The sequence below is a fragment of the Populus nigra genome, chromosome 5 (assembly GCF_951802175.1).
Source record: "Populus nigra chromosome 5, ddPopNigr1.1, whole genome shotgun sequence".
NCBI lineage: Eukaryota > Viridiplantae > Streptophyta > Magnoliopsida > Malpighiales > Salicaceae > Populus > Populus nigra.
The window spans coordinates 6,442,784-6,466,914 of NC_084856.1; the positions used below are offsets into that span (position 1 = coordinate 6,442,784).

Genomic DNA, 24,131 nt, shown 5'->3' on the forward strand with positions numbered 1-24,131 from the left:
AAGACAACTGCTAGAAGTCATTATAATGTTGATATGGGTGAATTTATTGAAGATGCCAACAATGTGAGATTATTTGATGTTGATCAATCAGATGAGATTTCTCAACCATGTCGTGTCCTTCCTACTCAAACACTTGATGATCCAAATATACTTGTTGAATCATCTTATTATGAAGAAATCGGTCAATATGAATTGCTTTAATTTGACATAAATTGGGGAAACGAAGAAGAAGAAGAAGCTGATGATGGTGATGGTGATGGTGATGATTGTTGTGGTGGTGGTGATGATGACGATGACAACATGGTTTTGTGTGATGATGATGACATGGTTAGGAGTGATGATAATAATGAGTAGCACAAGTTAATTATATTTCGTCGTATATGTAATGAATTATCTTTATTATATGTATGGATAATTTCATATTATTTCCTTATATTACTTGACAATGTTTAGGTTTTCAATGTTTTTTCTTTATTATTTTATTCAAGTGTGTGTTATGGATCACATTTCATATATCATTTTCATTGACCTTTGAAACCATTTTTAACCTTTTAAGTATCAATCTTGAAATTGTGATTCTGATGTTATAGTTTATTTTGTGATTTGTCTTCTTGCTGATAGATGCTGAAGCATGAATGAAAGGGTTCTTCCTACTCAATGTTTTTATTTATAGGAACAAACATTAAGGTAAACATACTCATAATTTTGATTTTTGCTTAATTAATTAATTAGATTTTTATTTTTATTATTGTTTGTGTTAATTGACTTTTGACAATTTAAACTTCATGACTGATTTTTATTAGTGTAAGGAATGCTTAATGAAATGGTCTTGATGATATTTATATATTTTTTTTTGTTACAATAATTATTTTATTTGAAGTATAATATTTTTCGAAGTGATGGCTATTAAGTGGACAATCCATACTGATTTTGAACATCATAAACTGGATATTGTTTGTAATGAAGATGCACTTACAAAAATACGTCTCAGATATTATTTGTTGTCATTCTAGTTATGGCAGTCTTGGGAAAATATCTGTGAATTTTTTGTTCCTGATAGTTTAACTACGAGCTAATTTATTGTTATGCTGTATATATTCATATGATAATGTATATATTTTTTTCTGGTTTTTAGCATGCCTCGACGAGGATCCATATTAGATTCTAGGAGTGACATGTCCACTTTATCCAAATCATTTCAAACTACATCAAGGCATAATAACAAAGGATCCACATTTCATCAACCTATGTATCAGAACGCAAATGAGTATTATATACCTACTTTGGGGAGTACACATCCTCCTCAACATGATTATAGGAGGGTTGAAGCATATCAATATTGTGAGGGCTTTCGCTTCTAAGATTTGCTTCAAACTCAAGAAGGTTTCTCTTGAGATAACCAACTTGTTTATGGAGGAGATAATTCATATAGGAGTTATGAGAGAGTTGATGGTGATGATGATGATGTGAACATTAGAGATGAAGATGAGGGAGACGGTAGTAATGAGAGAGGTGTATGTGATAAGGATCAAGATGGTGTTCCACAAACCACGGTTCAACATCTTCTCCATACAATTATGATCAAAGTGTTAAAAGGAAGGGTTTTGACACACCAATAGATCCAATTACAAGAAAAAAGAGCTTTGTTTCTATGGAACAACAAAGTAAGTTCAAACTTTTAAAAACTAACTTATTAAGGTTATATTTTCAGGTATGAAAAAAATTACTTATTATTGTGTAATTATTTGTTTAATATAAGTTTGTTATTATATATTTTCAGGTTCAATAACGCATCGTATGGACGTGCAATCAGAGATATTTTGAGGTCCAATTTTAAGAGAGCACGACACTCTTGGGAAAAAGTAGATTCAATGTGCAGGGATGAACTCTTCAAAGAGTTTAAGGTGAGAACCAACACTAATTTCCATATTCTTTTCAATTTTGATCACTTTAATGTAGCGTTATGAAAATTATCAACTGAATAGCTATAGAAGTGTGTTGGTAATTGTCTTGTTATTTGTAACCATAAATTATTAACTGAATAGCAGGGACTGATTTGGTTTAAATTTGTTCTTATTTCTTGTTTATTATTTAATATCATTTAATTTCTTTAGTTATTACATCATCTTGCAAATTCTGAACAAGATAACACAATATGATTAATTATTTATATACTTTGAAATTTTGTGCACTCTTTTTACTTGGTATATATATTTGGTAGAAAAAATATTCCTTTCCTGAGGAAGATGAGTCGATTGTTCGTAATATTTAGGAAGATAAGGCTAGGATAGCTTTGAATCAATAATTGACTCGAGCTCGCAAGAAAGCCATGTCAAAAGAAAACACTACAAATATTATAGATGCCTTGATAAAGGTTCTGCTTGGATAAACAATGATGGCTGGAATCAAATGATCAAAGATGTTTGGTTCACCCCTGAATTTCAAAGGAGGTCTGAATCTGCTAGGAGGAATCGATTAACCAAAACAGATGGAAAAATAAGCACTCATTCTGGAGGAACATTGTCATTTGCATCATATCGAGCTAACATGGTAAGGATTTTTTTTAATGCTTAAGATAATGAATTAAAATTTGTATATTTATCTTTTATAATATTTATTAATCTTGAAAGCAAGAGGAAGCTGGTGGAAAAGAACCTTCATGGGATGATGTCTTTTCAGCTTTGCATCAAAGTACTAAGCAGTCTGGTAGCTTCGTCGACAACAAGTCTAAAAAAATGGTTGTATGTGTTTTTATTTGATTATTTCTTAATATAACTTAAGTATTATTTAACATTCAAATGAATTTATTGTTGCATGTATTTTATTTGTAGGAAAATTATAAAATGGAGATGATTTCAAAGTATGGAACTAATCGGGAAAATCATCATTGATTTGATGGAGCAGCTTGGTGTGTGGCTTCAGGAGGAGTTACAAAGGAAAGGGTATATGGTGCATCTCGCATGCCAAAATCTATAGTTAGTACAAGCTCTTCATCACATTCCTACTCGGTGGAGTCATCATATCCCAGTTCATCGTATCGAGTATTGCAAAAGGAGATAAAGAATAAAGAAGAGGAGATAAAGAAAAAAGATGATTTTATTCTTGAAATGAAACGGCAGATGGATTCCATGAAAGAATATCTTGTGAATAATCTTGGATACCATGGTGGGACATCAAATATTGGCCAAGGTATGCCACCACCTTATACCCCATCAATGCCGCCACCTATGGCTCCCTAGATAATGACACTTATGGGTCGCACATCTCAACCAATTTATCGACCTACACCTCGACCACTATATCCTGATAAATCTTGTGTCGATTCACAATATCATGGTTCGTCTTCGCAACCAGCACTATGATTGTATGTTTTGTTGTTTTTTTTAATTGTATTTCGACTTAATTGTGTTAATGCAAGTTTAACTAAATTTTTATAATATGAATATTATTTTTATTCCATTTTGTATTAGTGATACAATTATTTTTAATATTAATTAATGTTGGTTATATATATTCTACAACTTTAAAATATCCATAAATAATTAATTGAACAAATTAAAAGTCATTTTAATAAATAAATAAAAATTAATTTATTAAAAATAATATACTCAGCAACGAATTCTCCGTTGTTGATTGTAAATAATTCATCAATCAGCAACGGAAAATTTGTTGCTAATATATGCAACGGAAAATTCGTTGCTGGTTGTTAGCATCGGATTATCTGTTGCAAAAAAATCAGCAACGACAAATCTGCATCCGATATTTGCCGTTGCTGATTCCGTTGCTAAATTGTTTTAGCAACGGATTTTAGTATTATTTGCAACGGAGTAGTCCGTTGCTAATAACTATATTTTTTAGTAGTGTATATAACCATGCATCTGTCATATTTGAATTAACTAGATATGATTTATAATTACCTAAACTATTTTAATTTATCCATTTAGTAACCAAAACATCAAAACTTGATATGATAATATGAATGAATCATTTAAAAATGTGAGTACAGCATACCAAAGTAAGGCTTAATAGCTTCTTCTTTATTCTACCATAAAGAAAGCAATACTAAGCAATACTAGGGGGTTTTAAACCTAAAAATTAAAAACTACTTGTAACACTCCTATAGTATCACTTATACCCCTTATAAAATCTAAAATACGCACTTCTAATATGATAATATCAGTCTTGTTATGACCAACCTTAATGATCAAGAAAAATGGTATAATATTGATTGAGACATCATTGTCGACCAGGACACTCTATACTGGTATGTTATTGAAACTAGTTTGTTAGACATAGTGTTTTTAAATGATGACTCAAGCCAATGTTGATTTTACAACTTGTGAGTCCTAACTATTTTTCAACTATTACCTTTAACTAGTTGACTTTAACAATATGTCTTTTCTTTTATATTATCCAATAAATGTGTGTTCTCCTTTCATTAGGATGGATTTCTTGGTAGAATTTTTTTGTTGATTTGTTTGAGAGCTAATGCCATATTTTTGTCTTGTTATACAACGAAAATGACAACTTGGGCTAATAGTATAATGCTTTGTCTAAGCTCTTGAGGTGTTGACCTATCATGTTGAACAACTTTGCCCTATAATAGTGGTTTTGTAAAGTTATCTTATCATAGTGATTATATGAAATTTTCCTATCATAGTGGTTGTCTTTACCTTGTCAGCATATGTTGCCTTTTCAATTAAAGGTTGATTGTTTTTTACAATCCTTTTCAATATCTTAACGTTAATTCTTTTATATATATATATATATATTTATTTATTTATTTATTCAATTACTTTTTTCTTAGTAGGTCAGGGGGTCTAGTGTAACCTTTTAAGATAGAGATGATATACATTTCTACCAAGGTTTGTGGCTATGCTGAAATCACATCTTTGACTGAAATTAATCTATAATCAACATTATTTTTTTATTCAAGACCAGGTGAGATCCTGTCTATTACTGATCATTATGATATCCTTTTATAATAAACCTAAATGTTGCCAGAAGCTATTTGATATTGATCACTTTGTAAGTCTGTACAACTTACAAAACCTATTTTTTAGGTTGTGTTATTGAGTTTTTATAAAACTCTTACACGTAGTGGAAATGATAAACTTAATTTTTTTTAGGGATTTCTAAGGATCTTGTTAGATAATCTAGGGTCATTTAGTATTTATATGAAATTACTTGAAGATTATATCTTTTAAGATTTGATTAACTTCTTTAAGATTGAGTTATCGTAAATTTCAAGTCATCAAAGTGTCTGGTCTCTAATAGTAATCTATATGAACCACTGTGAGAAATCTCTCAAAACCATTTTAGAAGAGAATGATTGCTATGCTTTTGACTACTAACTCTTTGTTTTTTTTTTTTTTTACATTCTATGTTTTTATAACATAACTTCTAATCATATGTTCTGTAACATAGCTTCTCTATCTAATTATATCAGATCTTACATTAAATAATATGAGACATATCATTATATTTATAAAAAAAACTAATAACCATATAAATAAAAAAATATCAATTTACCTTTTAAATAATATCACATATATTATTTCAAGATTATTTTAGAAATTTATTCAATAAAGTCAATACTTGTTTTCTTTAAGTCTAGAATTATAATCTCATGTATTAATTATATTATAATTCTTAATTTCTAAAATTTATTCATAATCAAGTCACTTGATTAATCATCACACTTTAGTTTTTGGTCAATAATTCTTAATGTATGTCACTCATTAGGGTTCTAATAAGTTGTCTCAAATATAAATCATAATCCTATTAGAAATATGATTAAAAAAAATTAAAAATCTTAATTTATTATCAATTCAATAATTCATTGATTTATGTTTAAAGATCAAGTGTATCATCTAGTAATGTGTCATAATCTTTCAAATATTAGAAAAAACATATATGATTTGATTTAACTTTTCAATGATCATTTTCTTAATGTAATCATTATCCTTTCATCATGAATGTTTGAATTTAGATATTATAACATGGAGTGTGTCTAGTCTATTGAATCATGTTTATTCTTGATACCATAGACATTGATTATTTAAATAATATTTAAAACTCTTTTCAAATTTTATTTCATCACGCGCTAGGATTTCACAATCAATACTATTTAAAAACATGTGAAATATTTTCTCTAATTTACCTAGGTTAATAAATCTTCTCTTGATCACTCAAATACCTTTATATAATTCATGTTATACCCAATATATGCTCAATTATTACCATTGATTGTAAAAACATATAGTCAGGATTAAAACATAACATTTCTTATATAAGATAACTTGGTGATTCAAATATGAAGATCACTTAAACAGCTGACACATGAGCCTTTTAATAAACACAAGTGATCTTTTCATATGAAATTTCTATGTTAGTTAGTTCAGTATACATATTATGTGACAAGTATCTACATATTAGTTCCAGGTATCCCTTATACCTAAGCGTATAAAAACAACTACTTGTTTTTATAAAGGAAAGAACAAAATATATACCAGTTTCAACTACTTTAATTAATGTCAATTTTTAATAAAGCATCGACCAATAACTTTATAATTTTCTTTGCAAAACATTTTTGTTCCAATAAATTTATATTTACTCTAAACTCATTAATCAAACATAAATGCTTATGAAATATAAATAATGTCATTATTAATAATTAATATGTTTTTACATGAACAAAATCAATGCTACATATAACTAATGAATTTTCTACAAGGCATATACACCTATATGTGTATCCTCTTTCATCACCAAAGTGTTTAGGTGTTTGATTCTTCTAAAATAAACTTTTTAAAGTTATCATTGTTTTAATCTAATTTCCAAGTCTAGGAGATGTTCATGATAGTTGATAAGCTCATTATCTAACTTATAATTGGGTTTATATGATGTTTGATATGACTAGTGCTTATATATGTTATTCATTGGTATTTTAGGCTTAAAGATTTTGACATATCGCTGAGTTACTACTTGCTTAACATTGCCTACCAAGTCTTCACCCTTTGGAAGAATCATTTTATAGGTAAGGCATATAAACACCTTATTATTAGGTATATCTTAGGCTTGTCGAGCCATCTATTTAGCTTTCCCATAAAATATATATTTTTCCCATCACTAACTTTCATGACCACCTTATTATTAGGTATATCTAAGGCCTTCTAGATTTGGTTCTTAAAGACTACACAACTATCAAGGTCATATTTTTAAGAGTTATACCACTTATAATATTGTTTTCCTCTAATTTTATCAATAGTGAGGATAGTATAATTTTTTTAGGAGCTTAATTTACCATTCATGCATTAACTAGTCAAATATTTTTTTAGACTTTTTTATAAATAAAAAAGTATTCTTTGTTTTCCCGACTACTTTAGTAGTCTTTGCATCTTTGCTAGCAGGTTTAATATCTTTTTTAGGCTTTGTAAATGTCAAATGTCAAGATCTTAAATAGTCTTCAATCTCTGACTTTTGTTACCGATATAAGCTATTATTAGATCTTTTCAAACTCTTCATCAGAGTTTGAACCAGTCAATAAGTGTATATTAACGATATTGTTTGAATAATCAACATGGTATGTCTTTCTTAATGGCTTCTATTTTGTCAATTTTGCTAGCATATTTTCTTATTGAGCAATAACATTAATGAAAGTGTAGATGTCAAAGCAATTGTTTTTTATGAACCTCTTCCTTATGTTCCATTACATTCCTTCTAGTAGTAACTTCATGCACTCTTGCTCAGTTATAATCGCAATGCACTTAGTTTTTAATGTCTTAAATCAAATGGTATAACTTTTTATAGCCTCTCTTAGGTCCCGAACTATTCTAGTTAATTTATCCAATGTGACCTCTTGTTATGTCTTGTAGAAATATTCATGAAAATGAGTCTCCATCTTTTTTCAACTATTGATTGAGTTGTAAGGTAGTGTGAGAACTAATGGAAAGCTATTTTGATCAAAGATGAACCAAACAACCTTAGTTTTATAAAAAGTTTAGTTGCTTCATAGCCATATTGGTCAGTGAACTTAATGATGTATTCTCTCGTTGATTAGTTATCATCTCTAGGAAATTGTTTGAAATTCATAATATTTATTCCTCTAAAGATTGTGTATAATTTGTCAACCTATTCAGGGTTTAGAAGATTGTAAATAGGTATTGTTGTCTGTCATACTTCTAACCCTATCTCTTTTAAGTATTGTGCTAGTTCAACTTTATTTATCCTTTCTTTCAGTTATTGATTAGAAGTAGGGGGTTGTTGTGTAAGGGGATTAAGATTTTCTTGCATATGGGGTATAAAATTGTCTAGTAGGAGGTTTTGTAGATGAATAGAAATTATATGGTGTTAAGTAATTAGTTTGTGGTTGTTTGTATACTTGGAGAGTGACTAGCATTTTAGGGATATCATGCATAAATTGGGTTATTATTATTGGTGTGTCTAATATATTAGGAAATACCCTTATGTATAAGGTGTGGTTGTTTCAAAAACCTTTAATAAAGTGCTTGTAGTTGCAAAGTTCCATAGGAAATGCCTACTAGGTGCATAAGCCTAAGCATTACTAAACTTATTTTGACATGACTTATTTTACATCTGATTCAATTAATAAGATTTGACCTGCATGGTTGATTGACCACCATGATATTATTATTCTATGTCAAGTTTGTTATGTTCTCCATCCTTATCTAGAGAGCTTTTATATCAACGTTATGTAGATTTATAGTTTGATAGTAAGATGTTTCTTTATAAGTAACCATGACTAGTTGGCTAAGATTAGTCAAAATTAGTTATGTTCATCATATGACATCATCTTATTTATAGAAAGTATTCGTGTATGGTATACTAATATCCTAATGTGCCTACTAATGATTGGTGGTGACGACCCTATTAGTATTGATGGAAACATAAAAGACTATATGAGGACACTAAAGGTGTTTCCAAACTAAGTTTTGTGTTAAAGAGATTGCACGAGTTTCAAAACTACTTACATACATAATTATTATCCTATTAAAATATATTGGTATGTGATAAAAAAGTTTATTAAATTTAAATACAAATTAAACTCCTTTTCTATTGATGCATATATGAATCCTAAGCTAATCTATGAATTATGATTAGTTTGTCTATTAAGTACTTTCACTCTATATCTTTTTGTTATGTGTGCATTTAAACTATGTTGGTTGATTGTAACTTCTAATTGCTTGATTGAGTAATCCTTCAACGTTCTTTGTCATAAAAGATTTTATAGCTTGGTTAGGTTTTCTAATTCATTATTAATTTTAGCTTTTTTCTCATATCTTGTTAAGAACAATCATTGTTATCTAATATATAAATATATTTTTATTTTATGTCTAAACATTTTAATCTTCGACCTTTTGCACCTAAAGCAGTTTTTAAAGTTGAAAAGAAGAAAACAGTTTGGAAACACTAAACAAAAGAGCAACAAAAAACATGTTTTTTGCATTCAAATTAGTTTTTTTTAAGTATTTGGCATTATTATCTAACCATAATTGTTAATTTTTTGAAATTATTTTTAGCTTCGAATTATTTTTTATATGTTTTTAAATTGTTTTGATATAAAAAAATAATATAGATATATATTTTTAAAAAATATTATTATAGTACATTTTTAAATAAAAAATATTTTAAAAAATAATTTTACTTTAATTGGGTTAAATCTCGTGAACACAACTCCAATGCTTTGACTGGACAAATAAAAGCGAGTTACTATAGCTTGAAAGTGTTCAATAGTTGCTGCTTACAACCACATCCATGAGTATGAATTCTCCCTCTATCCTTTACGCTGGCAAAGGGGAGTTAATTCCCTCCATCGCTCCCCTCCCAAACCCCATGTATGGTACAAATATGAAAGCAGGAATCACGTGGCAAATTTCTGCGCAATTCTTTCTCTGAGAGATATAACTTTGCCTAGCAGCATAAGCTAGCTAGGGCTTATCGCTTCACTTCAACCATGCTCAATGAGATATCTTTCAGCAATAGTTGCATGAGTTGCAGCGCCTATGGGAAGAACATCTTCATCTATCATGAAATATGGTGAATGACCCGTGTGTGTTGACCCCAATGTCTCGTTCCTCACGCCTATGTAATAGAAAGCTGCAGGGACCACTTGAGTGTAAAACGAGAAGTCCTCGGCACCCATCATTGGTGGTACCACCCTGAAGTTCGCTGGACCCAACAAATCAATTGCCACCTTCCTCACATGCTCATACATATGATCATCATTCACGGTCGGGGGATATACTGTGGACTGATTTTCAAAGAAGTCTACTGTTGCTGAGCATCTGAAAACAGAAGCCTGTTCAACGATCACCTGTTTTCATACATACGCAAAAACTGTTAGATCACTTATTAAAATTTGACAGGTGTTCAGCGGAACGGGACCTCGAATTATGAAGTTTCCGTTTGGATTGTGTGACTGGAGATATGCCTCTACGTCCCCACTTGAAAACCATAAAACAATGTTTCTTTTTTCATGCTTACGCTAGAAAGGGAGGAGATCATGGAAGGTGGTTTCTTAATTTCCCATGCAGAAGGGCATGCAGGCCCCCGTATAGCTAGCCCACAGGTAAGCAACCATGCAATAATATTAATCATGATAGCCTACGTGCATGTCTACTGGTTGAATTCAGTACCAACTATACTCAGTGGAAGTGGTGTTGAATCGAATTAATAAAAGGGGAATTAGAACAAACCTCTTCGATTCTTTGAAGAAGTTGATTAAAGCTTGTGTTGGAGAAAGCCCTGAAAGTGCCACCGAGTATAACGGTGTCTGGAATCATGTCCAGATCATTGCCTCCATCCATTGTGGTAACAGACACTACCTGTTTAGTGAAAGTGAGTAATTCTCGGTTAGCGAAATTACAATTCTGATGGAGGCAAACAGTTTTGGAAAGCTAAGTTTTCTAGCATGGACACCTGAGAGTCCAACGGATTTGCTTCACGAGACACAATGCTCTGTAAGCTGATTACAGCTGCAGAGGCAGCCAGAATGGGGTCAACAGAGTGGTGAGGGGTGCCAGCACGGCCCATTTTGCCATTAATTACTGCTCTGAAGAAGCCGCATCCAGCAAGCAAAGGACCAGGCCTTGAACCAATGATGGCAGTAGGATGCTCATGGGATACATGAACTGCAAATATAGCTTCCACATCCTCTAGAGCCCCATCTCTCATCATCCGTTTTGCTCCATTCCCCGCTTCCTCTGCCGGCTGAAAGAGCAGTATTACAGTTCCCTGTAATTGCAACAGTGAAACTCACAAGTTTAGAAATCCACCGTGGTATCATCAAAACATGAATAAAGATTTTCAGGTTTAAAGTATAATTTAGAGAAAGTTGGATAAAGTTTCCCATCAAGATAGAGCTAGGGTGCATTCAGAGATATGGAAGATGGTTATCATTTTCTATTGATTTCATCAGTCAACTCAAGGTGATAAAGAGGACAATTAGTATGCACGTCTATGTCAACCTGTAGAATTTTTTGTTTAATTATGACCTGGTTTTATAAAACCACTGATTCCATAGGAACACCAAAGACCCATTTAAGCTGCTCAGGAGTCTGAAAAGCCACAAGCGTTTTAATTATCCAAAACTAATCACTTCATTTAAAACTAATAAAGTACTTTCATTTCACTAGACAATGACTCTCTCTCCTCGAAGTGTCAAATCTTTAAGCACTTCACTCGGATTATATGATTTAATCCTTAATTTAAGCGTGAGCCATGGACAGAAGTTTGTTTATGCGAAAGCAGCGTGCACTAAATAATTCATTATCCTCTCTTTCGATATATTCTAGTCATATAACAAAGCCATTGTGGGAAACTAGATTCCTGGCCAATTCATTTCTTTAAGCAAAAGATTCTGAGCTTAAAGCACGCTCCCAGATAAGACAAAGTAAGAAACAAATCTATGGTCGTAGAGCACTACCTAGAGCACTAAAATGAAGTCCTTCAGCATGTGAACGAATAATAAAAGCAAACAGACAATCATTATAAAAAGGCTTAATGCAAACTGAATAAAGGTCAAGCTCGCTTTTAAGATATGATATTGTTGGTGGAAAAAAGAAAGGTTCCAGGTGTTTAACATCTATTTTACAATCATTAATTTGATTATTACCATAACTCCTTCCAAAAAGCATGTGAGGTTGCCTTAATCTATGACAGAAGTCTTCAGTTAGACTAATTCCAAAATGATTGAGGAGCATCTCGAGTGTAACATCCATATAGTTTGCTTGGCAAGGAGAAATACCGTGATTTTTTTTTTCTTCAAAATAGATAGCAAGATGGCCAATAAAAGTTTTTTTTTTTTTGGCAATATAAACTCCATTAAAATATGTAGCTTGTAGGACTAGAATACTGGATTCGTCTTATTTTTTGCTACTCAAAATGGTGAATACAACATTTATAATGCTTGACAGATCGAAGGCTAAAAGCATGAAGAAATTTACTTTACTCCTGTACAGATCCATATCTTATGTCTCTTGTCCATGCATGCATCAAAACTTATTTGCGTTTATAATGATTACATCTAAACATAGGAAATAATCTCAAAGTCACATCAGTAGCTCTTTTGTAAGCAAGTACTGTACACAAAATGTGATATCCCACTTAAAAGTGGTAACATGCTTCAGCACAGACTAAAACGAACACACAAAAATTAATGCACATGAGAACAGAAGAAATTAATAAGCCCATGTATACACTCAAGGACGTGACTGACTTGCACATTAAAGGCAGTCGTTTTCCTAAACTTATGAAGACGAAAGCATGAGCTAGAAATCCTAGAAAAGAAGAGAAAAACATGCATTTGATTATACGAGATGCCCAGAAATCTAAACTACCTCTGACGTATTTGAGAGGGAGTGGTGGTGATTTTGTCTTCTAGCCGACAATTTTCAAAGCCGAGTTAAATTCTTTTTCTCATACATAAATGCTTGGTGGGTTTGAGAATTTCGTGCCTATAATCAATCCTCAATTGGTGGGTTCAAATATTGGAGAGAGAGAAAGATAATTATTCCAAATGATATTTATATAGACCACGAATTCAAGAACCAAACTGGAGAGTGAAGACAGGTAGAAAAAGGACAACAGCAGCTGATGGAAAATAACAGAAGCAAAAGTGAAAAAGCCTATACGCTTTACGGCCATTTATGGCTAAGAGAGAGTTTCACAAACCCCTTCCCTGTTCTTTTTTCGTAGACCAATGCTAGCCACTCGAAATTGAGGCCCAACAGAAACAATATATACTCCTTATGCCTATTTCCATAGCATCATGTTGCACCCAGTACACCACAAATAGTATTCTCTCCAAAAACCCAATATACTCTATAAATTTATGAGCAGATTAAAAAAAAAAAAAAAGACTACAATGATTTCTTATTGGAAATGGTAATTTGAATCGTAACTATCAGGATTTGTTTAAGATCTTGATGTTCAATATGGAACTTCTTTTACGATTTACAAGATAATTAAGAGAACAAACCTTCAAGAGATGTTCGCGGCTCTTCAGAATCTTGGCAGCACCCATCAGCATTGCGACATGAGCATCATGCCCACAAGCATGCATTTTGCCGGCCACTTTGCTTTTATGCTCCCATTCTACAGCTTCCTGAAACAGGCAATCCCAGGATTTCTTACAGTGAGATCCCAAAAGAGTAAAGTAAGTCCCGATCCCATGGAGACACTAATAACTGCTGCAATGACAATCCATTCCACGTATTTTGTCACTATGCTCTTCACAAGTTTTACATTAGAACACGAATATAGTTTAATTTGTCTCATCTCAGGTGTCACATTAAATCTGACTTATTTTAATAATTAAATACTGACAAACAAATAATATAGTTGAGTCATAAATATTCTTTATAATTAAATTATTGTCGCACTTGATTTGATTCATCTTCACAGGCCAATAATAAAATTAAGCTGTATAGATTCTTTATCTTCCATGTCAACATTAAGGAAGTCATTCACAAATTCTTTCTCACTTTCGCCTGTTTTTCTCCTCGGTTTTCTCCAGAAAAAAATAATAAATTTGAATTAGGGCTTGATATAAAACATGCAGCAAGCTGGAAATCTCTGTAACAAGTAATTTATATCAGACATTTTTATGCAGCTAATTCAAATCTAATACACTAGAAAAGAAAATAGATTATGATAGATAATCTAGCCATCTGATTTCATTTCCTTAATTTCCTGCTTTTTTCAAGGAAAAAAAAAAGGGAGATGAAAAGAAGAAATTAGAAAATAAAAAACAACAAATCAAGCCCCAAAAAAGCTGATTTTTCCTTAAAGCCTCTGAGTTACAAGAATATCCTCACCAAGTACAGTAACATAATCTCCAAGAACAATACACATGCATGCACATGATAACGCATATACATCAATAGATAAAAATAAAACTTTGAAGCCAGGCTAAGCTACCTGAATTGGCAGAGCATCCATATCAGCTCGAACAGCCACAAAGGGAGGCCCACCCGTGCCGATCCAAGCCCGAATACCCGTTTGAGCTAAAGGATACCTGTATTCAATCCCCATCCTATCCAACTCATCTCTAACTAGTTCGCTGGTTTTGACTTCTTCAAAAGCAAGCTCAGGATTCTCGTGAATCTTCCTCCTCACGCTCTTTAACCATGTAACCGTCTCTGGCTGCCGTGCCAGGGCCAAAACAGCCTCCGAGCAGGTCTTGGTCCACACCTCACAGCTGCTTGACGACGGTTTTCCCTCTGTGGGTTTTGATTGGTTTTTTGGCTTGGAATTCAAGGAACTAACACTGCTTAAGGTACCGTCAAAACACGAATATGAATAGTCACCATCATAATTATAATTATTATTATTACATGTGATCGGGCTTGTGCTTCTGCTCGTTGCTGAAGAAGAAGAGGATGGTGATGAGATGATAGAGCTAAAAGAGATTACAAGTGAGAGAAAGAGTACTGAGAGAATTTTGAGAAAATTCATTTTTTTTTATCTTTCTTAAAGAAGAGAAAGAGGTCTTTGCAGAGATAGAATTTAAGGGAGGGGAAATTGAGAGAATATGTGAATATTTTTAAGGGTATTGAAGCACGTGGGGATAAAGGGTAGAAGAAATAGTACACGTGAGAGAGTATGTACATAAAAAAGTTCAAGGGCGTCAAATCGTTGCAGTCGGGGTCCACCACTTTCATGATTTTTAACTTATTTTTATTAGCATTTTATTTTATAAACTCTCATCGTTCCGAGGTTATTAACTAATTATTTTATTTTTATGTTTTAAAAATACTTAATTTTTTTATTTTAAATTATTATTTTTTAGTATTTTTTTTTATCTTTTTAATATGCTAGTATTAAAAATAATATTTTAAAATTAAAAAAATTATTTTAATGTATTTATATTAAAAAATAATCACGACCACACATTTAAATATATTCTTTTAACCACTTTTTATTTCTTTCTTTTAACAAATTAAATTAAATCTTGTTTCTTTTCTCTTTTAACTAATTTAAATTCATTATTATCTTAAGGAAAAATTTATAATTTCATTTCTTTATTTTTTCAAACACAAAACTATGTATTTAATTAAGTATAGATATATCATCACTAATATAGATGCTGTTATAACTCTACAATTAAATGTTTATTGACAATAATTAATAATATTACGGTGAATGATCTCCTAAAAACAGTACACATGTTCCATCCCTAAAAAAAAAATAGTTAGAAATTTAAAGCTTTAAGATATACTCTTACAAACTTTGTAATTTGAGAATAACTCTATATAAAGATTAAATTAAATTAATTATTTAAGTAATGTTTAATTTCTATTTTGTAATAGAAAGAATAAAAATAGTTGGTACAGAAAATTTTGTGTTTGTTTGATATTGTGGTTGGAACTGTGTTTTATTCCAACTATAATTTATAACTGTTTAGTAAACATTTGAACTCGGATTTTGGAGATGGATTCCACTAAAAATTGAGTTTAGACTGTTGGTTTTGGTGAAGCAAAAAATTACTGCTTTTCACTTTTCATTGTCCGCTTACCATATGTGTAGATTGAATTAATTCACTCCACACAATGTTCACTTTAAGAATTAAACAGTACAGAGTGAATTAATTTACTTCGCACTGTTCATGTGAATAGTAACAGGTGAATTAATTCACGAGTCACTATTCGTGTGAACAGTGACTCTATTGTTCATTGGACTGTATCCGACCGGAAAAATAATTTAATTTTTTTAATTGTGTTTTACTAAAAAAACTAGTATTTAATATTATTCAATAACACTACATAAATTAGAAAGAGATCACATGATGACGTAATATTTGCAAAATTTGATTGTAATTCCAATTTTGTTTCTGTTGATATTTTACCTGATTTTGTTGCACGCTCAAAAAACTATGAAAACTGTAGTCCTTATCGGATGAATTTCATACGTGATGAAATTGTAGATAAGTTAATGGAATAATAAAAAATATTTGATAAAATATTATTTATTTAATGATATAATAGTGATAGTTAAATCTACAATATTTAAATTAAAAATCATCAATATATATATATATATCTTTTTTAGTTATTTTATAACCTCAATTTGAAAAGCATGTTTAATCAAACACATTAAACGACTTTTTATTCAATTTCAATTTCAATTTCAACCATAATTTCAACCAAACATATATAAATACCAAACCAACCTCAATCAAAAGTACTTTTTATAAAACAATTTTTTTCAAATCATAACCACAAAAGTTACCATAATACTAAACACAATCAAATATCTTTTTTATTTTAGTACAACATAATAAAATTTATTTTAAAATTATTTTAGAAACAAATTTACGTTATGTATCTAATTTTGTTCCTTAAAATAACACTTTTTTGTTATTTTTATTTTTTTAAAAAAATCTTAATTACTCATGAATTTTCGAACGACCATGTCAACTGTCCACGACTTCTCCTCTACACAAACACCAACTATTTACAGAAGTCATGGCTAATCATGAAACAATTTTTTTTTGTCTGGTTTTTTAATTTTTTTTTTTTTTGAAAACCAATGCTGTTAGTACCAATATTATCCATTTATCACTCATGTCTTACCGTACAAAAGCGGTCATAATTATACCGTGTTTTTTAAAAGAACAAAAATTGATCATGAATGCAAAATGGAACATATATCATATGATTTTGTTTAACAATAATGATATATTAGAATTTATTTTTAAAAATTTTGAGATAATAATATATTAGCTTTATTTAGATTAATTCAAGTTAACTATTTAAATTTGTGATCCCGATCATGATACATGAAAACCTTATAAAATTCAAATTAAAATAAATAATGATGTTTAAACTCAAATAATTTAATGTTGAAGGATCAAATTAAAAATAAAAATATTTAATTAAAAAAGTTTTAAAATGACCCTAGAGAATGTCAGTCAAATTGTTAAACTTGTATTTCAGGTCATCCTTCCTACTAGATTTAATAATTTTTTATTTCTTAAATTATATTTATTTAATTACATAACAACGTGGCGAGTGAGACTATTTTTCTACCAAACATAAGAAATTATAAAAAAAAACAAACAGGAGATGCATGTGAGACTGAAAACATGATTGTTTTTTTAAATAAAAAAAACACATTTAAAAAACAAAGATGATTTTATTTTATTTTATTTTTTAATTTCAAAGGGCTTAAAATCCATTAAGCAAAAAAATATTCTAAAAAACATTCATAATCAGGTCAGACACCTAAACTTACCCATACCCTTGGCTTATCAAAAGAAAAATTTAAAAATAAAAAAAATTAATTAAATTTCTTTTAAAAAAACTCGAATGAACTCAAGTAAACTTATTACACTCGTAATGCGAGTCATGCATCCCATTGAGTTTAATAAAAAATTTCTTAAATTATGTTTCATTTAGTTACATATAAATTAGGTGTGTGAAACTCCTTTTGTATCAAATATAAAAAAATTTAAAAAGTACAAAAAAAAAACAAGTGAGTGGGACTGGAAAAAAAACATTTAAAGGGGAAAATATGTTTTTTAAGAAAAATAAAAAAAGATGTTTAAATAATAAAAGGTGATTTTTATCATTATTTTTAACTTTAAAGGCTAGAAATACATTAAAAAAATATTTTAAAAATACATTATAGGCGTCTGAGTCTACCCATACATTTGGCCCATAAACAGTGGCCTAACCTGCAGGCTAAACCTTTTTTTTATTTTCCAAACATTAGAGGGTGGAGGAGTCCACCCTTTATTTATTTTTTAATAAAAAGATATGGATGATGCTTCGTGTGTATCCCCAGATTCTGGTGATTAGAGGGTCGCTAGAAAATTAAGGTAAGAGTATTTATGCTTAAAAAATTATTTTTTTTACTCAAAACACCTTATAGATCTTGATAACCTTATTTATTGTCTCAAATAATCCAATAAACGGTCCAAAAACTCAAAATCAACCTAAAATAAAAACATTTTTTGAGGTCTAATCTACTATATCTAGCCATACAAAGGTAAAAGTAATCCTTAAATGAACTCCTTTCATTAAGTGCAATTCATTAACATCAAAATCAGCTTTTTTGTTGTCAAAATTAGTGTTAACCTATATTTTCTCTCTTTACAACTGAAATCTGGTGACTTTTATCTCATCTCTCAAACCAGAGACTAAAAAATAAAGAAAATAAAGTTATGAACCAAAATTTAATTTTTCTAAACTAAAAGGATATAAAAGCTATCTTATAAAAAATATAGGGATTAAAATGAACTTTTCATGCTAATTTTAAAACCACTACCTACATACACCATTCTTCTCCTACACACACTATTTCCCTATATATATATATATATATATATATATATTTTCCTTTTATATTTTACTAACTTAAACATCGGAAAGTTTTCTAGTTTGATACGAAATTTTTTTTCCAGAAAAGCATGGAACGACCCAACCTGAACACTCAAGCTCAAGATACAGCCGTGAAAATTTCTTTCAATGGCTAATGAAGTTGAATTTTTTACAACTTCATTAGTAGCGTCATTAGTGAGGACTTGAATAAAAGTTAGTTCAATCTCGTTTCACTCCACACTCAAAATTTCTTTCAAAGGCCGATGACTTAAAAACACCAAAACATAAGAGGATAACAAACCTTTAAAAGAGTCATTCTCTCTATGAAGAGTTTTACCAAACTAGACACTCAAAATGAGAACTCTAATGGCAAAAAACTATAGCCTCAACATGTTCTAGCCACAGGAATAACTATCACCATTGATCTATTTCATAACTCATTTTTTACCTCCAAAACTTTTCCACTATGTTTTAAAAAATATAAAAATAGTTGAAAATATATTTTCAATAAGATTTAGTCAATTTTCATCATTTTCATAATTTTTGGTACTTCTTTTTATTTTATTTTGAGTGTTAAGTTAAGATAAAAATGATAAAAGAATAAAAAATGTATAATCTTTTAGCTAAATATTGGGATCAAAAAGATTTTCATAAAATCTATTAGTTAATTGTTGGGATACAAAAGATTCTTATAAAATATTTCAATTAGGTTTCGAGATAAAAAAAGGATTTCTATAAAATATTCCAATTAATTAATGTGAGTAAAGGATTTTCATAAAAATCCTCTAGTTAATTACTTAGATAAAACAAATTCTCATAAAAATCTTCATGGAATCAAAATGATTATCATAGAAATCTTCTAATTAATTACTGGTATAAAAAAGGATTCTAATTAAAATCTTGCAATTAATTGATTTTTTATTTTTAAATGGGTGCAACATTATAAATATAGGTTTAAGTTACTAATGGAGAGGAAAGAGAAAAGAGAGAGAGAGAGAGAAAAAAAAGTTCAACAAAAAAAACCTTTATTCTCCACTCCTTTATCCTTCATGCCCCAACCACTAAGCACCTAAACCCACCATTGTTCTCTCTCTGTAAAAACCAACCACATCACTCCCTATTTGTCCAACTAAATTGACCATTATAGCCATACCAATAACAATCACCCTCCACTATAACCACACTAGCAACAGTCACCCGCCATCATAACATCAAGCTCTCTCTCAATAAAGAACCCTAACCACCACTTCAATGTTGTCCTTTACCACCAAACAACCATAAACCTAGCCTTCCTCTTTCACTACACTAACTTTGATTCCAATCACATTACTTTCCTGACTATAACCATCATAAGTCCAACATATACAATCCCTTATTTATTCAGCATTTCAGCTATATTTTTTATATATTCAAAGCCATCATTTTCAGCCAACAACAATAACCACTCTCACCGAAGCCTCCATCTTCGATCTATTCCTTTCATTTTCATTTTCCATTTTAACAAACCACCAACACCATCACCCACTATCCAGTCATGCTCCTTCTACCAACCATTAAGCCTTTTTCAAATTTTATCTTTAATCCACCTAAATCAAATCACAAATCAGCTATTAATCTAACCTAAAATCATAACCTCTAAACGTAACAAAATAACCTAAAGAAAATTATAGAGGAGGTGTTGTTACTTTAAAGTAGACCGTTTCAACATCACAATAACAACAACAATGCTACAAATGCTACTCTACTTTTCAATGTTTCATTCAGTAAAGGTGAAGAAAAAGACAAGAAAGTATCTTGTAGTAATTCTAAAGATCTTGCAAATAAGGACATGCAGGACATGTTAATTTCTAATAATTCTTATAAGGATATCATGAAAGATTATCTTGAAGTTTCTTTAGATACAAAAGTTGAGGTATTGGAATTCATAAATGATGATAAGGTCAAGTGTGAAGAAAATGAATGTTTGAATGGATTACAAGTGGACTTTATAGGAATAAAAAATATAACATTAAATATGGATCTTAACATAAACTTTTTATAAATTAAATTTTAAAGTTCACAGGTCAATGGCATGCTATGTGAATATGTTGGCTACAATGTTATATTTGATGTATCTTTTCTTTTGGATTGGTCAAGTTCAATTTCTAATAGGTAACTCTAAGGCAAATTTTCAAAAATAGAAGAGACTGACATGGGAAAATTTCTTCAATGTCTAGGAATAATAATGTTTATTACATTATTTCATCAATGATTAAGATTTTTAGGTGTTGAAGACTTTAAAAAGTGTCCAAGATGTAGTTTGACAAATCAAGCATAATGTTTAATCCGATTGTTGGGTTAAAATGAAATTTTAACAGAAGTTTCGGAAGATCCTGTTTTATATTGGTTAAAATGTCATGATGATCAAAGATCTAGAAGACCTTAAAATACGGTTTAAAAGTTACTATACAAGATTATCTTTATTTATCCTGTTGTATTTAGATATTTTTCCTATTTAGATTAGAACTTTTAATTTAATTAGTACTTTACTATTTAGAAATTCTAATGCTAAATGGATTCTATTAGTTATGTAAGTTTTAAATAGAAATCATTTCTTATAAAGGATTTTAGTTTTAATTTGGAATCCTTTCCTATAAAACATTTTAGAACTAATATAAATAGGGCTGTCTGATTTATATTGAGAGGAAGAATATTATTTAATTTTTAATAAAATACTAAAGAGTTTTCTCTATAGCTTAGGTTTGTGACCTTGGAGCTTGAGAGCTTTAACTTCTATCCATGTTATACACCGCGTCACATATTTCGATAGGGGACTTGTTTTTGTAGGAGAGCATAGAATAACCCAACCTAGACATTTCAATTCAAGATGCATCCATGAACAACTCAAATTGAATTTGAAGTTTTTATAATTTCATTAGTCATCACAAACCTTTTATTTTATTCTTAGAGGTCTTTAGATACTAGTAACAATAATATCATAAATAATGTAATGAACTATGTATTTCGAGCTTGAATGCTTCATAGAAGTTTTTTATGAATTAGTTAAAACAAATTAAAAAGCCTCAGATTTGTTAGGGAATTATGAGTTTGACTTCAAAAGTGAAGTTTTTGATCTAAGATTGAGTGGAGTGGAATTTAGATAGTGCTAGCCTTGTTTCCCACGCTTTGCCACGAGGCCGAATTATTATTATTTGTTTTTATAAAAAATGATGTTCAGGTGCTGAAATAAGGTAAAAAATGACATAAAAAAATCAGTCATGACAAATTTATAACTCCGATAATTAGGGCGGAGCCAAACCGCCATATCATTAAAATAAAGAGGATTATACAGCCCTTCTTAAAAAAAAAAAACTCTCTTGACCTGAGTCATTAGAATCGAAGCATCTAATCAGGAAAAATCGTGAAGTTCAATTTTTAGTCAATCATATGTTGAATGATGAAATTAAAAAAAAATTTAATTATACAAAAGGATTTAAGAAATATAAATTAAAAGAATGAGGATCAAAATAAAAATACAAAATAAATTTACATTTAATTTAAGGGTGAAATTAAAAAAAACATTAATTTAGTATCAACACAAAAAAATTAAAAAGAATGAGGATCAAAATTGACATAAAAAATAAAAACAATTTTGTAATTAAAGTATGAAATTAAAAACAATAATAACTTTTATAAAAGAGCAAAAAAAAAATATAAATCAGAATAATGAGGACCAAATTGGAATATATAATACCATCAATTTGAGTTGAAGAATGAAATTGAAAAGCACTAAAACTTTACAACAAGGCCAAGGATAAAAAATAGAAATCCAAAGAATGAGGACCACATTGAAGAATATAATATATGGTAAATTGAGATTGAAGAATGAAATTGCAAATAAATAAAACTTCTACAAAAGGGCCAGAACCAAAAATTAAAAATTAAAAGAATAAGGGTTAAAGTTGAAATGTCAATAACTAAGAGGACCAAACTATAATTTTTAAGGAATGAGAGAGAGAATAAAGGAAAAAAAAGTAAGGTCCACTGACGCCAAACCGGAAAACCAATAAGAAGAAGACATGGAGGCGCTTCCAATAAATAGGCGGAAAGACATTTTTTGATGTTGAGAGGCGCCACAAGCACATTTTTGTTTTATTTGTGTATTTAGCAATTTATGGAATTTCCCCTGAGCTAACTTTGTAATTATAAAAAAAAACCATTGTGAAAATCCAAAAAAGCCTATTGACTTAAGGCTTAAATATTTTTATTTTAAAGGTATTTTTCTAGTTTTACCATGTATTTTTATTGTTTATTATTTTTGTTATATTTGTGCAAATACCAAAGTGCTCCCATCTTCAATTATAATAGCCAAAAAACCATTGTAAAAAAAATAAAAATACCCTTTGATGTCAAGTTTAATTTTTCTTGCTTTCAATGGTATTTGGGTCATTTTACTGCGTAAACAAGATGAGAAAATGCTTATTTATCCCTACTTTATTTGGTAATGACAAATAAACAATGTGAAAATTACTTCAATGCCCTTGTAAGGTTGTTTTGAGTTTTTTGGGTAGAGAAACAAAAATGTTATTATACTATTCAAGTGAATAGCAACAATGAGTTTAGAGTTACAATACTTTTTCAAGGAGTTTTAGTTTGAATGATATTAGTTTGATTCTAAGATTTTTTAGGGATAAGCAGTAAGTGCAAATACAAGTCACTCAATTAATGACATGGTAACTAATTAATAATACACTAAAACACGCGCGGGAAAGTACCATCTAAAGTACTATCTAAATAGTACTTTCCTATATATTTTAGTGTGGCCCTAAAAAGAACATTTTCTTTTATTTTTTTCTTCTTTGATTCTTTGTCAATTAATGTTTTTTTTTAATTTAACCCTTTAATGTTAGATTTGTTATTTATTGGGTTATCCCACTCTAATGACATGGATCAGAGATTTGGAGGGTTAACCTAGTTGGATGAGGAATTTTTTCCCCTTATTTAACTTTTGTTTTTCCAATTTAATCCTTTAATATTGGATTAATTGAGAATTAGACTTCATGATTTGTTTTATTTGCTTTCTATTAGGCTATTTTGGTCTCATGACACGGTAATCGTGCTTAAATGGTTAACCTGAGTTAACTCAAGTTGTTTTTTGTGTGTTTTTTTTTAAATTAAAATCTTTTCTAATTTTATTATTCAATATTGGATTAGTTGAGAATTGAGTTTCATAATCTGTTTTGATTTTTTTTCTATAGGGATATCTTGGTCTTATGACCAGGGTCGCGAATTTTGATATTTTAACAT

General features: G+C 29.8%; 1 protein-coding gene across 1 annotated transcript; it reads right to left on the reverse strand.

Moving 5' to 3' along the window:
• Positions 1-9,711: 9,711 nt before the first annotated feature.
• Positions 9,712-15,028, reverse strand: LOC133693714 (IAA-amino acid hydrolase ILR1-like 6). Its single transcript, XM_062114995.1, has 5 exons — positions 14,443-15,028; positions 13,502-13,627; positions 10,942-11,256; positions 10,719-10,847; positions 9,712-10,336 (listed from the first exon to the last, which is right to left on the reverse strand). Exons 1-5 carry the CDS (start codon positions 14,977-14,979, stop codon positions 9,971-9,973), a joined length of 1,473 nt encoding a protein of 490 aa, XP_061970979.1. The 5' UTR covers positions 14,980-15,028; the 3' UTR covers positions 9,712-9,970.
• Positions 15,029-24,131: the final 9,103 nt, after the last annotated feature.

Bases quoted from the DNA above. Each gene is read 5' to 3' on its own strand.
- LOC133693714 (XM_062114995.1), bottom strand. From the start codon at position 14,979: ATGAATTTTCTCAAAATTCTCTCAGTACTCTTTCTCTCACTTGTAATC. The intron at 13,628-14,442 runs GTAGCTTAGCCT...TGCCTGTTTCAG, and splicing joins TGGATGCTCTGCCAATTCAG to GAAGCTGTAGAATGGGAGCA. The intron at 11,257-13,501 runs GTTTGTTCTCTT...TTGCAATTACAG, and splicing joins GCCGCGAACATCTCTTGAAG to GGAACTGTAATACTGCTCTT.